Source organism: Oryzias latipes, chromosome 16 (genome assembly GCF_053564925.1).
Source record: "Oryzias latipes strain Hd-rR chromosome 16, Olatipes_Hd-rR_3.1".
In the NCBI taxonomy this organism is placed as follows: Eukaryota; Metazoa; Chordata; class Actinopteri; order Beloniformes; family Adrianichthyidae; genus Oryzias; species Oryzias latipes.
Window position 1 is genome coordinate 36336991 of NC_136252.1, and position 14986 is coordinate 36351976.

The 14986-nt window shown below is 47.3% G+C and overlaps 1 protein-coding gene across 1 annotated transcript in view; it reads left to right on the top strand.

Annotated features, from left to right (window-relative positions):
• The window catches only part of arhgef2b (rho/rac guanine nucleotide exchange factor (GEF) 2b), a 47015-nt gene that overhangs the window by 24751 nt on the left and 7278 nt on the right, over window positions 1-14986 (top strand). Inside the window, exons 8-13 of the mRNA XM_023963868.2 lie at window positions 1058-1308; window positions 4271-4396; window positions 6488-6605; window positions 6677-6925; window positions 7010-7086; window positions 14073-14245. Of these exons, the coding sequence (XP_023819636.1) occupies window positions 1058-1308; window positions 4271-4396; window positions 6488-6605; window positions 6677-6925; window positions 7010-7086; window positions 14073-14245 (994 nt within the window). The remainder of the gene's footprint in view (window positions 1-1057; window positions 1309-4270; window positions 4397-6487; window positions 6606-6676; window positions 6926-7009; window positions 7087-14072; window positions 14246-14986) is intronic.

Genomic DNA, 14986 nt, shown 5'->3' on the forward strand with positions numbered 1-14986 from the left:
CACTGACTCGACGGACTCGAGACTGACACGACAGGGACTCGAGACTGACTCGACTGGGACTCGAGACTGACTCGACTGGGACTCGAGACTGACTCGACAGGGACATGACAGGGACCCAACACTGACATGACAAGGACACAACAGGGACACGACACGGATTCGACAGGGACTCGAGACTGACAGGACAGGGACACGACACTGACTCGACAGGGACACAACACTGAGATGACAAGGACACGACACTGACACAACAGGGTCACGACACTGACTCGACGGGGACACGACACTGACACGCATGGAACACAATACTGACTCGATAGGAAGACGACAGGGACTCGAGACTGACTCAACAGGGACACAACAGGGACCCAACACTGACATGACAAGGACACGACACTGACACAACAGGGACATGACACTGACTCAACAGGGACTCGAGACTGACACGACAGGGACACAACACTGACTCAACAGGGACATGACACTGACTCAACAGGGACTCGAGACTGACACGACAGGGACACGACACTGACTCAACAGGGACTCGAGACCTACTTGACAGGGACACAACACTGACTCAACAGGGACATGACACTGACTCAACAGGGACTCGAGACTGACACGACAGGGACACGACACTGACTCAACAGGGACTCGAGACCTACTTGACAGGGACACAACACTGACACAGCAGGGACACGACACTGACGTGACTGGAGAAGTTGTGTCACTAACTTGACGCTGACACGAGGAAAAAGGTCTTGAGGTGAGATTGGTTTGTTGGAAGGTGAGACGGTTGAAAAATAAAAGTCTTGTTAGAAATGAGATCATAGGGAGGAGAACAGGACTTGGTTTTCTGCAGGGTTAGGCTTGGGGGTGTGGCCTACAGAGATCCTGAATGCTCACTGGATGAAACATGAAGACTTTGATGAAGAGACTCCTCTACCAGAACAGATGACGGACAGATGTTTGACCAATATTTTCTCTCAACAAAGAGAAAACGTCTCGTGACGACAGGCTGAGCTCTCCGTCTCCGTCTATGTCTGTCCTGTCTCAGAGTTGATCCAGACCGAGTTCCACCACGTCCGAACCTTGCGTATCATGGAGGGCGTGTACCGGCGAGGGATGCTGGACGACGTGATGCTGGAGGCGGCTGTCGTCCACACCATCTTCCCCTGCTTGGACCAACTGCTGGAGCTCCACTCCAGCTTCCTGTCGGAGCTGCTGAAGAGGAGGAGCGAGGGCCTGCAGGACGGAAGCTCCACCAACTTCACCGTCTGCAGGCTGGGAGATCTGCTCCTGCGACAGGTACGGAGCACCTGTTCTCTGGATGCTCCTTCGTTTCAGAAAGAAGATTTTACTAAAACGGTGATGGTGATGTAAACGTCTGAGTCTAATTACAACTGGACACCAATCCAGCAACTAGACCATCAAAAATGTGTCCATGTAAGATGTATTGAACAATGCTCCTGAAGCTTTATGGGTAAAAAAAAAAGAAATAAAGTTAAACCAAATGTACTGGTGCTCCTAAAAGAATAGTTAGGTTTACCAGTCTGCAGCCCCCAAATACTCCCACCTTCCAAACCTAAATGAATTTGAATTTCAAATCCCGAATGCCATTATAACAGGTATAATGACAATAAAGGCTTTCTATTCTATTCTAACTGATACCAGCTGGCCAAGCAACAAGAATGCTGAGACTAAAATGTCTCGTCTGAATTTCTGTTGTTGATTTTCCTTGCATAAAGAGTCTACATCAGCAAAATCAATTCTTGATTTAGATTTTTTTGAAATGGTTTATTTCAAGCAATCAAATAGAAATAATACACAAAAACAATATAATCATCAGTTATACATTCATACGGTAACTAATCAAACTTAGGATAATTAGACATGATTAATAAATATTGCTTGAAAGGGAGTGGAAGGAAGCGAACTTATATAATCCCACCCCGTTATACTATAACCATTTTATTACATGATTTATCAATATCCGGTTCCTAGGTTTTATCTGACAGAATTAATAATCATAAGGTATCAATAAAGCACATGCCAAAGATGAATTACTTAAGTACTACGTCAAAAATAACTATTTTAGAAATCAACATGGCAAATGCAGCATCTGAAATATATGCAAATTATGTTAAAACATAATACTATATCAGTAAAGTAGACACAACACTGTTTCAGGAATTTTCATAGCAAAAATTTCATCAAGTATCAAAAGTTAAAAACATGTGCAAAGTAATGCTATATTAGGAAAGATTTTTGAATCAATTTATCAATTTTAGGAGCTAGTGAAGTACTATCATCAAAAGTCAATCAATTTAACAATTTTCAAAGGTGATTAATCATTTGTTTTACTCTTTTTGTATTTTTCTTTTTCTTTTTCTTTTTTTTATATAATAAAGTAATGCTGTGGGGGAAAAATAAAAAGGGTCCATAAACTGTTGAATTGTCCAAGGTTGGCATTTCTTCTTTTACTGATAACAGCCGATTTTCTTGGTTTAAACAGTTAATAGTTTTCTTCCCTGTTATGTCTGCAGACATTAGATTCAGGTCCATATCCTTCTTCAGCTGATATCAGCTGCGGTGAAAGTTGAGGTCAAGTTGTCTGCAGGTCAGAACTCTGCTGCTATTCAGGTTACGTCAGGCATACAGAGAAAGTGATGATTCCAGGTGTCATATTTCTTGAAATTATTTGGCTCTTTGATTTATTACTCCACGTTGTTTCAGACAACCGTAATCAAGCACTTCTCAAAGTCCTTCATGGTGTTCACCACCAGAACCTTGGCCCGGTCCTCTGGACCGAGTGGTTTGACATAAATCCTGCAGCCTTTAACCCAAGTGTTCTCAATCTGCTTACGCTTCCTGAGAAGCCGTGCATGTTTTGAGATTTCAGCATTCCTTCAGGTCAGATGGTCGTTCAGATAAACAGCCGAACCTTTCAGGTGTTTCCTTTGGTTCATCAAAGCTAGCTTGTGTTTGAGATTCACAAGCCTGATGAGGATCGCTGGTTTATCCGTCTCCTTTCTCCTGGGGAGCAGGTGGCAGGTCTCGATGGTATCGAGATCCAGGGAAATCCCTTTAAATGTGAGAAATGAAAGTATTTGCTGCTCCAGCGACGCTGCACCGAACTCCGTATTAGAACTGCTAGCTACGCTAGCGCTAGCATTAGCAGTGCTAGCTCCTGCTGCATTCAGCTTCGCTCGAGGCTTGATTGGTACTCCAGTGAGAATGACATTATTTATCCTTACTTGCTGTTCCACATCGTCCAGTCTTTTCTCCAGAATCTCGACCCGGTTTTCTCGCTGCTCGTTTTGAGCCTGAAATCTTCGGAACTCTTCCATCATCTCCCAGAGCGGTGTTAGCTTAGCCGACACTTGATCCATAAAACTTTTCAGCGTTTCTTGAATAATCTCAAGAGACTTTTTGAGCTCTTCATATTCCTGGGGTTTCTTCGGGGGCATGGTCAGCTCTCTTTTTTGGAGAAAAATCAACTTTTTAAGTAATTTGAAGATAGTTGTATTCGCAGAGAGGCACGCCACGCGTCCTGCTGTATAACCCGGAACCCTCCATGACCCTCAATTCTTTAAACTTTTACTTGTATTTTAATCTTCATTCCTAACAAAATCAACCCCAAAGCCGTATTTTGATCCATTCACGCATTTCCGAGTTGTTCTCTAAGAACCTGCTCTCTGAGCACCAGCCCCTCTCTATCCACCAAAATGAGTGGGTCCTCACATTGTGACATCACAATGTGAGGACCCGCCCTTTCCAGGAAGAGTCTGCGCTGCCAGCTCCGCCCCCAAGCTAACACACACGCCAACTTTCTCAGTGGAGCTAGCGGCTAAACGCCTTTATTCTCTATGAACAATCTGAACATCCATCTTTGTAAAAGGTCGGATGTTTGTTTTCGTGGGAAAACTCAAGACACGCTGCTGAGGCCGACACTAGGATCCTGTCATGAAATGGGCGGCGCCCACAAGGAGCGAAAGGCGGAGCCTCAGAGATGGAGTCATGTTAATTCAGGGTAGGAAAATGAGCTGTGACAATGACTTGGATATCATCATCTACATGGATATAGTTGACTCTGAAAGGTTTAAGAAAAAGCAGGAAATAGATGCTTCGAAACAACTGTACCAATAAACTTTTGACGAAAACTGTCAGAAAATATCTGAAACTGTCAAAGTCTAACCTCAAGCCAAGCTGGACCCTCAGAGCTGAAGACGTGGAGTTCTGCTTCATCTCCTGTTCTCTGTGTTTGCAGTTTTCTGGCCAGCCTGCTGAAGACATGAAGAAACTTTACTCTGAGTTTTGCAGTCGACACCCAAAAGCTGTGAAACTTTACAAGGAGGTTCTGAGTCGAGACCGAAGACTGCAGCAGTTCGTCAGGGTGAGACCTGGTCCATGTTCAGACCTACTTCCCTCTTTTCCTCTGGTTATCTCTGCTGGAACTTTGGAGCTGATGTGGTTTATAAGCTAGGTCACATTGATTTACACCAATCCAGATCAGGCTTTTTCCTCACATCAACGGCTCCTAAATTCTGGTTTTTGGCGCCCAAACTGCCGTCGTCGTTCTTCAGCACCAGGCTCTTCTGAAACTTCTCATTTAGGTCCAAAAAGGTGCAGCCAGAGTCCAAACTGCCAGAAGATCTCCAGTTTTGCAGGAACGGGCCAAGAACTTGATTCTGTTTGGGAAAAACAGAACCAAGTTCTTTGCCCGTATTTCTCCTCGTTTCTAGAAAGTTTAGATTGAGAGGGGGCGGAGCCTTGAGCAATCAGATATTTATTTTAGGGAATCGTCATCTTCAGCGGATGAATGTAATGAAGAACAGAAGGTTGTTTGTTTTTGCTAACCAGGTGTGTCCTTTTTATTGGCCCGGTGGGCGGGGCTTATTCATGGATAATTGTGGGCGTGCCAACACACATAATTGTGGGCGTGCTGGAGGAGTGTTTCAGAACTGGATAGAGTATCTGAAACTGAGTGAAGTCAGCCCCCCCGTTGAGGGAAGGTCTGTCCATCTGGACGGACGTATCTTCCTCTCCATCCTCCTCTTCAGACCGTCTCTCTGTCCAGAAGGACTTTGATTGTCTGATCGAACCTTAAACGTCCAGCTCTTCTGGAGAAGGCAGATCAGAGGAAGTTAGGTCCAGTTGGTGCCGTTGCCCCTGGTCCATGGGGGTGGAGACGGTCCTACCTGGTCTTCCTGTGCTGAAGTGCCGGTAAAACTGAACTTCTGCTCTCTCCTGTGGTTGCCGTATGGAGTGGGCGCCCCCTCTTTCGGTTTTATTTGCACCTTAGACATGTAGGGCCCTTGGTAGGGGGGGTGCTTGGACAACACTGCCAGTAAGCAGCAGATGTCCTCCTAGCACCCTACCCGCCAATTTTAACCGCACCTTAGACATTTAGGGCCCCTTGGTGGGGAGGGCGAGGGGACATCACTGTGAGTAATTGGGAGATGTCCCCTTAGTGCCCTACCCGCCAATTTTAACTGCACCCCCCTTAGTACACACACCCCTCCCCCCTCAATATATACATCCCAACATAAACACACACACATGCACACACACACCCTCTCAAACACACACACACGCACACACATTTTGTAAGGAAGGTGGGACCTAGGACCATCTGTCCCCTACCCCTTCCCTGGTGGGGGGTACGGGCCCCTTGGCAACGGCGGCCGTGTCCCCTGGGTGCCGGGCACCTGCGCCCGGCGGTGCTCTCTCCGCACGGTGGGGGGGTTCACATTACATCTGAGCCGGGGGTGTCTGGTCCCTGGGGGGTGGGTTCTGGTCCTCGCTCCTGAGTGCTGGGCTCCCTGTTCCCTTCTCTACTTCTGTGCCGGTCCCAAGCCCAGTTGCTTTGAGAGGGTTGCGTCAGGAAGGGCCCTTCCGGCATAAAACATTGCCAAGTTTACCATGCGACTTGTTGACTGTGGCGACCCCCGAATGGGAAAAGCCGAAAGAGAAAGAAGAGTTGGTTTTAAGGCATAAGTATGCGTGTGAACACTATCTGTTTTGTTGACATGTGGACATTTTTGCAGCTAGCAGGTGTGTTGATAACATTTGAGTGTGTGTGTGAACAGGCCCCGCCCTTTTTGTTCTACATTTGAAACTTACCGTAATGATAAACAACCAGTAAACTTGTTGCTCTATGCTGCTTCATGGTCTTATCCCCCCCTCCTATTATCACCCTCCTACCCCCCCCTCTCTCTAACGTCCCTCTCTCTTCTTCCCCTCTTTCCTTTTCCGTCCGGTCCAACACCAAAGATTTTCAAACATGATTGAAATTAATAAAGTTTGCCCTGGATTCCAAAAGGGGTTTATTCAGTCATACCTTTGGTTTGTCTGAAGATGAATAACCCCTCTTGTTAAAGTAAAATATGTCCAACACAAGAGGCCCTCAGCTCTCATCTGTCTGCCCAGCTGTTTGATAGGACAGGTAAAAAAAAAAAAAAACTGAACTTCTCCTCGTCTTCAGCGGGTTTGTCGTGGTCCTCTGCTGCGCCGTCATGGAGTCCAGGAGTGCATCCTGCTGGTGACGCAGCGGATCACAAAGTATCCCGTCTTGATCCAACGAGTCCTGGACAACACCAAAGGTAAGCTTTGCTCCACCGAGCCGTCTGGTGACGCCTAGGTCCTCTTGCTCATGAAGCTGTGAACCCCACAGGGAGCAAGGAGGAGGAGCAAGCGCTGAAGAAGGCTTTGCAGCTCCTGAAGGAGCTGATCAGCTCTGTGGATCAGGAGGTGCTCGAGCTGGACAGAACTAGGAGGCTGCAAGAGATCCAAGCCCGTCTGGACCCTCGGGCCCTGGCAGAAGTCCAGGAAGGAGGAGTGTTCCGAGCGGGGGAACTTCTGAGGAGAAAACTCCTCCATGAGGGACCACTTCTCTGGAAGGTCCAGGGCTCCAGGATGAAAGGTGAAGACAGAAGTATCTTGTTCTGACGTCACATGTAGATGACCTCTGTGACTCTGCTGACCACGTCTGTGCGGTTGTCTCCAGATGTTCAGGTTCTGCTGATGTCAGACATCCTGGTCTTCCTTCAGGAGAAAGACCAGAAGTTCACCTTTGCTGCTCTGGTTAGTCTCACCTGAACACACCTTCACGTTCATGCATACAAGTAACCCCGCCGCCAGTTAACCGACACCGGCTTTCGCCCTGACTTTGCAAGGATCTGGGCTCCATTTGGGATCCAGGGCTGAGAGCAGAACACCTGGTCCTACACCTGTAGGACCAGGTGTAGGTTTGGCAGCTGCCAAGTAGCTGCCAAGGTGCACACACACAGGTTGGCAGGTCATGTGTGTTTGTCACAAAAAAGGTCTAAAAACTTGAAAAATGATCTTGAACATCTCAATTGGACAAATGTATTTGAAAACAATAACATCGAAGAAAGCTCAGATCTCCTTATACGAATGATCAGTGAACCGTTGGCTCATTTTTCAAAGAAAAACGCGGAGCGATGCCTGCTGTGCAACACCAGGATCATGGCGGGGCTTTAGATTCCTCAGCTCATGCTAAAGATGTCGTTCTTTATGAACATTGTAGACAATTTGATGACATGTCTTTATTTTCCATCAATGTTTTCTTTGTCTGCCTGTGGTTTAGTTGGTGTCAGTATTTGACATAAAGACAGCAGGTAATGCAGGAAAACAGCTGCACTTTATGACATCACAGATAAACAATCATCATTTAGAAACAAAATCAGAACAATGTTTTTATCTATTTCTTCAGACTAAAACCGTTAAATGTATTGGTGCTGCTGTGTTCATGTTTCAGATCAAGTTACATTTAATATGATTTATTGATTTAATTATTTTCTCAGCATCAAATGGTTCAGTTGGTCAAAATGTTTCTAGTTTAAATAAAAAATGACAGATTTTTTTATTTCAAGCACTTTAAGCTTCTTTTCTGTTTTAGACTAAAACAGGGTTTCTGTGGAAAAATAAAGTTAATATTTGTTAAAAGTGGATGAATATTGATTTTGTTGATGTTAAAAGATACAATTTTAGGTATAATTACACAATTTGTATTGGTACAAACCTAAGATATTGTCACCACGTGAGGGGGGGGGGGGGGGTGTGATACCTTTTTTTTTTTCTGGGGGGGGGCTTGCAAAAAATAATTGAGAAGCAGTGAGATAAATGGTGCCTTAACTGACAATTTGGATATTATTGTCAACATTTTTTCATTAGTTCAATTCAAAATTTAACGCAGCAACTAAAATGTCCAGACATGCAAATCTGTAGACAAAAGTAAGCCAATATTTCACATTAAGGAAATATCTGCTCCTGGGTCTCAGTAACTCAGACATTTGTCAGCACTGTGACAGTAATCTACCCGACAATTACATGCATGCACTGTGGTTCTGCACGCCTGTCCAGGCTCTCTGGCAGCAGGTATGTGCCGATCTATCATTCTGGCTTAAGGTTTCAATCACAGCTTCACCGTCACTTTGTGTGCTTGGTGACATGAGTGCCATCGATGTAGAAGGAGGACTAGGCTCTATCATTTTCATAACTCTTTGCATTGCTAAAAAAACTATTTTAATAAATTGGAAAAGCAAGAAAAATATAAATATAAGTCAACACAGAAATCTGCTGCTTGATCATATCAGCTTGGAAAAAATGTCAGCCCAAAGTTCAAGTAACTTTGAAAGAATTCGGTCTCTCTGGTCTCCCATAGCTAACTCCATGACTTAGGGGGTGGGGGGGGCCTGGTCGTCGCTGCTCCTTGCAGCGACGACCAGGGGCCTCCGGTGCCTGGCGGGGGGTGGTGGGGGCTCCGTTGGTCGGGGGGTCGGGTCCGGCGCCTGGGTGGGGCGGCCTGGGGCGCTGCGTGGTGGGGGGGTGCGTGGTGGGGGGTGGTCTGGCTTGGCTTGGGGGGGTGGTCCCTTTGCCTGTGCCGGGGGGGATTGGCGGGGGGCGCTGCTCGGGGGGGGGGGCCAGCGGCGCTGGATGGGCTTCCCATCTGCACCTGGGGCTGGGATCGGCCCTTCCCTGGCTCTGGGGCGGGACGGGACAACCCTCTTGGGGCCCCCGGTCGCTCTGGGTGTCATCCGCTTCGGCTGCGGGGTCTGGGGGGGGTGGGTTGGGGGTTCTTGTCGGCCTTGTCCTGTGGGGGGGCATTCTGGGGGAGGGGGGGGCACTATTGGTACGGGGCAGGGGGAGTTGACGGGTCGGGGTCTCCGCTGAGGCCATCGGCGGTTTCCCCGGCAGGTTGGCTGCCTCGGTCCCGTCGAGGCCTGACCAGAGCTCTTTTAGGGCCGGCGTTTGGGGGTGGGGGCCTGGGCTTGCTCCGGGGGGGGGCCGGCGCTTTCTGGCTCCTCTCTCTCTGTGTGGGGGGGGTGGTGCTGGGCCTGGGGTGTCGGCGCCTCCGGGGGTGGGTCCCCTGGGCTGGGTGGGCCTGGCCCCCTTGCTGGGGGGGGGGCGGGGGGCAGCTGTTTGACCACCGGGGGACAGTATATCAGCTGTCCCCAACTTACCCCCTTCATCATATAACCTCATAATAGGGTGAGGGGGTGGGGGGCTTAGCCTGCGATGAGCCTTGGGGGGGGGTTTACTAGGCAGTGGCCCCCCTCCTATGGTTGCCGTATGGAGTGGGCCCCCCCTCTTTCGGTTTTATTTGCACCTTAGACATGTAGGGCCCTTGGTAGGGGGGGTGCTTGGACATCACTGCCAGCAAGCAGCGGATGTCCTCCTAGCACCCTACCCGCCAATTTTAACCGCACCTTAGACATTTAGGGCCCCTTGGTGGGGAGGGTGAGGGGACGTCACTGTGAGTAATCAGGAGATGTCCCCTTAGTGCCCTACCCGCCAATTTTAACTGCACCCCCCTTAGTACACACACCCCTCCCCCCTCAATATATACATCCCAACATAAACACACACACATGCACACACACACCCTCTCAAACACACATACATGCACACACATTTTGCAAGGAAGGTGGGACCTGGGTCCATCTGTCCCCTGCCTCTTCCCTGGTGGGGGGTACGGGCCCCTTTGCAACGGCGGCCGTGTCCCCGGGGTGCCGGCTTCCTGGGCCCGGCGGTGCTCTCTCCACACGGTGGGGGGGTTCACATTACATCTGAGCCGGGGGTGTCTGTTCCCGGGGGGATGGGTTCTGGTCCTTGCTCCTGAGTCCTGGGCCCCGCCAAATTTCCAACTGTGGCCGAGCCTGGTCGGGCCATATTTACAACACCCCTTGTGGGCCCTCTTTTTTCCCCGGGGTTCCCCCCTCCTGGGCGGGGGCGGCGGGTCCCTGCCTCGCTCTTCCCTGGACCAACCGTGGGCCGGGCGGATGGCTGCCTGGAGTGCGGAGCAGGTCTCCCTTGGGGGGTCCTGGCTCGTATCTGGGGTTGGGGCGGGGGGATGCCCGGAACTCCTGGGTGGTGGTGGGGTGCTCGTTTGGGGCTGTGGGCGTCCTTCTCCGGTGGGGCCCTGCGTTGGGTTCTCCCGGCGCGGCAGGGGGGCTGCTCTCCTGGTTGGGCTGGGGCGGCACTCTCTTTCCCTCCGTGCCTCCCTGGCCTCTGGCTCTGGGGGCCTTGCGGCGGTCCTGCTGGCCCTGGCTTGGGTGGCGGGCTTGGTCGCCCGGGCGGCGGTTGTTCCCTGCTGGTTCCCGTGTGGCGTTGGGGGGATTCCGGCTGCCGCTGCTGCTGCGGTGGGGGTCTTGGGGTGGGGATGGCTGGGCACTCTCCCTCCTTCTTTTCACGTTCCACCATCCATTTTAGAAGAACATAAACACTCACCTGAGCACTGGGGTTAGCTCACCTTTGCACTAATAGCTTGCATGATTGAATGACTGAAATATTTCACACTAGTTGGTTTTAAGGCATAAGTATGCGTGTGTGAACACTATCTGTTTTGTGTACATGTCGACAGGTGGACATTTTTGCAGCTAGCAGGTGTGTTTAATACATTTCAGTGTGTGTGTGGACAGGCTCCACCCCTTTTTTTTTTTTTTTTTTTGTACTACATTTGAACCTTACCATAATGATTAACAACCAGTAAACTTGTTGCTTTATGCTGCTTCATGGTCTTATCCCCCTTCCCCTCCTATTATCACCCTCCTACCCCCCCTCTCTCTAACGTCCCTCTCTCTTCTTCCTCTCTTTCCTTTTCCGTCCGGTCCAACACCAAAGATTTTCAGACATGATTGAAATGAATAAAGTTTGGCCTCAATTACAAAAGGGGTTTATTCAGACATACCTTTGGTTTGTCTGAAGATTAATAACCCCTCTTGTTAAAGTAAAATATGTCCAACACAAGAGGCCCTCAGCTCTCATCTGTCTGCCCAGCTGTTGGACAGGACAAGTTAAAAAAAAGAAAAAAAAGAAAAAGGAAATATCTGCTCCTGATGTTCAAAAATCATTTCATCCTTCAAAAGCTCCAAAGCTAGAGATGCATAGTCTAGTTATTTTATGAAGTAACATAAAGATGTTCTCGCACACCCAATGTTACATTTGCTAAGGTTATACCTGTTTTAGGTCAGGGGACGCTACGAAACCTGAGAACTACCCTCCATTAAGCATTCTACCAATTATATCAAAAATGTTAGAAAAATGGGTCACAACACAACTAACCATACATCTAAACAACAGTCAAACCTCTCTCCATCCAATGCAGTTTGTTTCAGAAAATATCACTCCACTGATACTTGAAAGTGTAAAACAGCAGCTTGACAAGGGAGGCTTTGTGGGTGCTGTATTCCTTGATCTGAAACGCGCCTTTGACACTATTAACCCTTGTGCTGTCTTAGATGACCCCCCCCCCCCTTCCATTGACGTGTTCTCCCTACCATGACAAAGGTGGATAAAGGTGGAAAGATTTCATGTAATCCATGGACACCAGTGAAGATCACAAATCATTGAAGAAAAAAGATTCAGAGCTCTGTCTAGTGGGTCTAGATGACCCACCTCCCAATGTTAAAGTGCCTAGGATAGCACAAGGGTTAATCATGATGTTCTCCTTGCAAAATTAACTTATTTTAATTTCTTGAACAGTGCCCTCTGCTGGATGAAATCATATATTGTGACAGAAAACAAGCTGTACAAATTGAAAATTCAGTCATCATTTCTCAGTTGTTCAGATGGAGTCCCTCAAGGCTCAATATCGGGGCCACTTTTATTTAGTTTGCATGTGAACAACCTGCCAGATGTATGCAAAAAACAAAAATACAATAATATGCAGACGATACAGTTTATTTATTTATTTGGAGCCCCATTAGCTTCCTCAAAGTGGTCGCTAGTCTTCCTGGGGTCCATACACACAAAAAACACACATTTGACCAATTTCACAAAAACCAAAACTGATTTCACAAAATACAGTGACTAATTCATCATATTTACCTTAAAAGCTTCACATGTTAAAATAAGTTAAAACAATTTCATTTTTATACCAGCATATCAAAACACATGGCAACATAACATCAACAATAATACATTTCATAACAGCAAATCATTCAAATTGTTAGTTATTGTAAGTAGTCCATGTATTTTAGTTTTAAAGTCTTTTTGAAATGATATTTGTTGCTAATAAGCTTTGTCCTTCCAGACACTTGATTCCATGCAACAGAGGATCTAAACAGCACTGTTCTTCTCATACAGAATAAAAATAAAAAAGACTACTACTACTACTACTACTACTACTACAGTTAGTTCTTGAAAAAGGAACAACCAAATCACCAGAGCTGGCCTGACAGTTCTGAATGCTCATGCCAAAACAAAAGCTGAAGCAGCTGCAGTTCTGTCTGGAGCCATGGTTCCAGTCCTTCAGTGGCTCCAAAGCCCCCGCTCACGTCTCAGTCGTAAAAACATAGTCTGTATGTTTTTTCACGTCAACCAGCGAGGGAAGAACAACCACCTCTGGTGGTCAATGGGGAGCGATTGGAAGTTGTAGAACAATTCAAGTATCTTGGCGTAATCTCTGATTCAAGCTTAACTTTTAAAGATCATGTAAAGAAAATATCCAATATTGTCAAATTTAATCTGTCAAATTTTAAACAAATAAGGTCTTCTCTGACTACTGAGGCTGCAAAGGTTTATATGCATTCATTATTTTTAGTCATATAACTTACTGACTCACTACATGGTCCCAGACAAATGAAAGCACTTTGAAACCCCTCAAGTCTCTGTTTAGGAGAACCCTGAAAGTTTGAGACATAAGGCCTCTGCGTTCTCATTACTGTGACATTCTAACCAAGTATGGCTAATGGATTTGGAAAGTTACAAAATGTACATGGATGCCTGTCTCATTTTTAAAGTTTTGAATGGGCTGGCCCCTCCCCCCTATTAGATTTTATAAGTAAAAAAAACAATGTTGGGGTGGGCACCACGGCTTTCACTTGAGGGGTCTATAATGTTCAAAGGTGCAGGACTAAATGTAGCCAAACATTGGTGTCAATCAGAGGCACACAGTTATGGAATACACAATCGCACACTAGAAAGTGTGAAAACGACCCTACCTTCCAAACAGCTCTGAAGACAAACCAGTCCTGCAGACATTAGTTGTTGGTGTTTTTCTTGCTTTTTATTGTAAATAACCTTTGTAAATATCTTTATCACTAATATTGTGCTATTGTGTTGTGTTGTAAATGTAACTGTTGAACCTTTTATCCTGTCTTATTAGGACAACGGATGCAATTTAGCTCCGGTGCTAATAACTCTGGAACATGTGTGTTGAAGCAGCTGCTGAAACATTGTGTAATAAACACTGTCCTAATTCCAATCAATACAATAAAATAAATAAAATGTGTGAAACAAAGAGTTCTAACAAGCTCAATGCAGTCAGCACCAGAGCCGGTTCTGCTGGAAAGACTTCCAGGGTCTCCCAGGGTCCCGAGATATCCCTGAGATCTCAGGGATGACCAGAACATACAGAAGTGGTTCTCTGCAGAAGCTCTGGCCGCAAAACCTGTCCCTGTTCTCTTGTGTCGGTGGTGAAGAGCTAAAAAGGTCTTTTTCTGAATCGATCCACTGTTTTTCCAGACATCTGCTGCTGCGGCCTCACTCCTCCGGATCAGCTTCCTCTCTGGTCTGACGCTGTCTCTGTTGTCAACCTGTTTCAGGACAAGTCTCCAGTGGTCTCCCTGAATAACCTGATTGTTCGAGACATAGCCAATCAGGAGCGAGGGATGTACCTGATCAGTGCCTCCACCCCTCCTGAGATGTACGAGCTGTATGCGTCATCAAAGGAAGATCGCAAGACCTGGATGAGTCGCATCCAGCAAGCTGCTGTCAGGTCAGTGGCAGCGCCGCCCCCTCTAGCAGCTTGTCCTCGTCTGGACCATGTGACCGCTAGCTTCTCCTGCAGGAAGCCAAACGCATGCTGGGCTTATGGGGAACTGTCTCCATGCTGCGTCTTCTCATCAGCATGAAACCAATTCATTTCTAGACATTTAAACTGGCCATAAGAACGAAAACCACAACATTTGAAGTGAACGGATGAAGGAGAACCAACCAAGTGTAAAAACAGCCGTTAAAGACGACACATTGACCGAGCTGATAATGGAGACGTGTCTGAATGGAAAACGTTCCCGCTTATCCCTTGTGCTATCCTAGGCACTTTAACGTTGGGTCATCTAGACCCACTAGACAGTGCTCTGAACCTTTTTTCTTCAATGATTTGTGATCTTCACTTGTGTCCATGGATTACATGAAATCTTTCCACCTTTATCCACCTTTGTCATGGTAGGGAGAACACCTCAATGGAAGGGGGGGGTCATCTGGACCCCATAGGATAGCACAAGGGTTAAACCAGCGGCAAAGTTGGAGATATTTGATGTTTGGAGGCCTTTCCAAAAGAACAGAGACAGCGAACATCCACAGGGCTCCAGCTGACGGACAGGTTTGGTGATCCTGTCCCTCCTGAGTCTTCCTGATCAGGTAAAGGCTGGTCCACATCTCCTGCATGCCTCGGTGCTCATGCCCCTCGTCCATCAGACCTCCACTGTAGTCTCTGGTGGACGGCACAGCTGTCCTG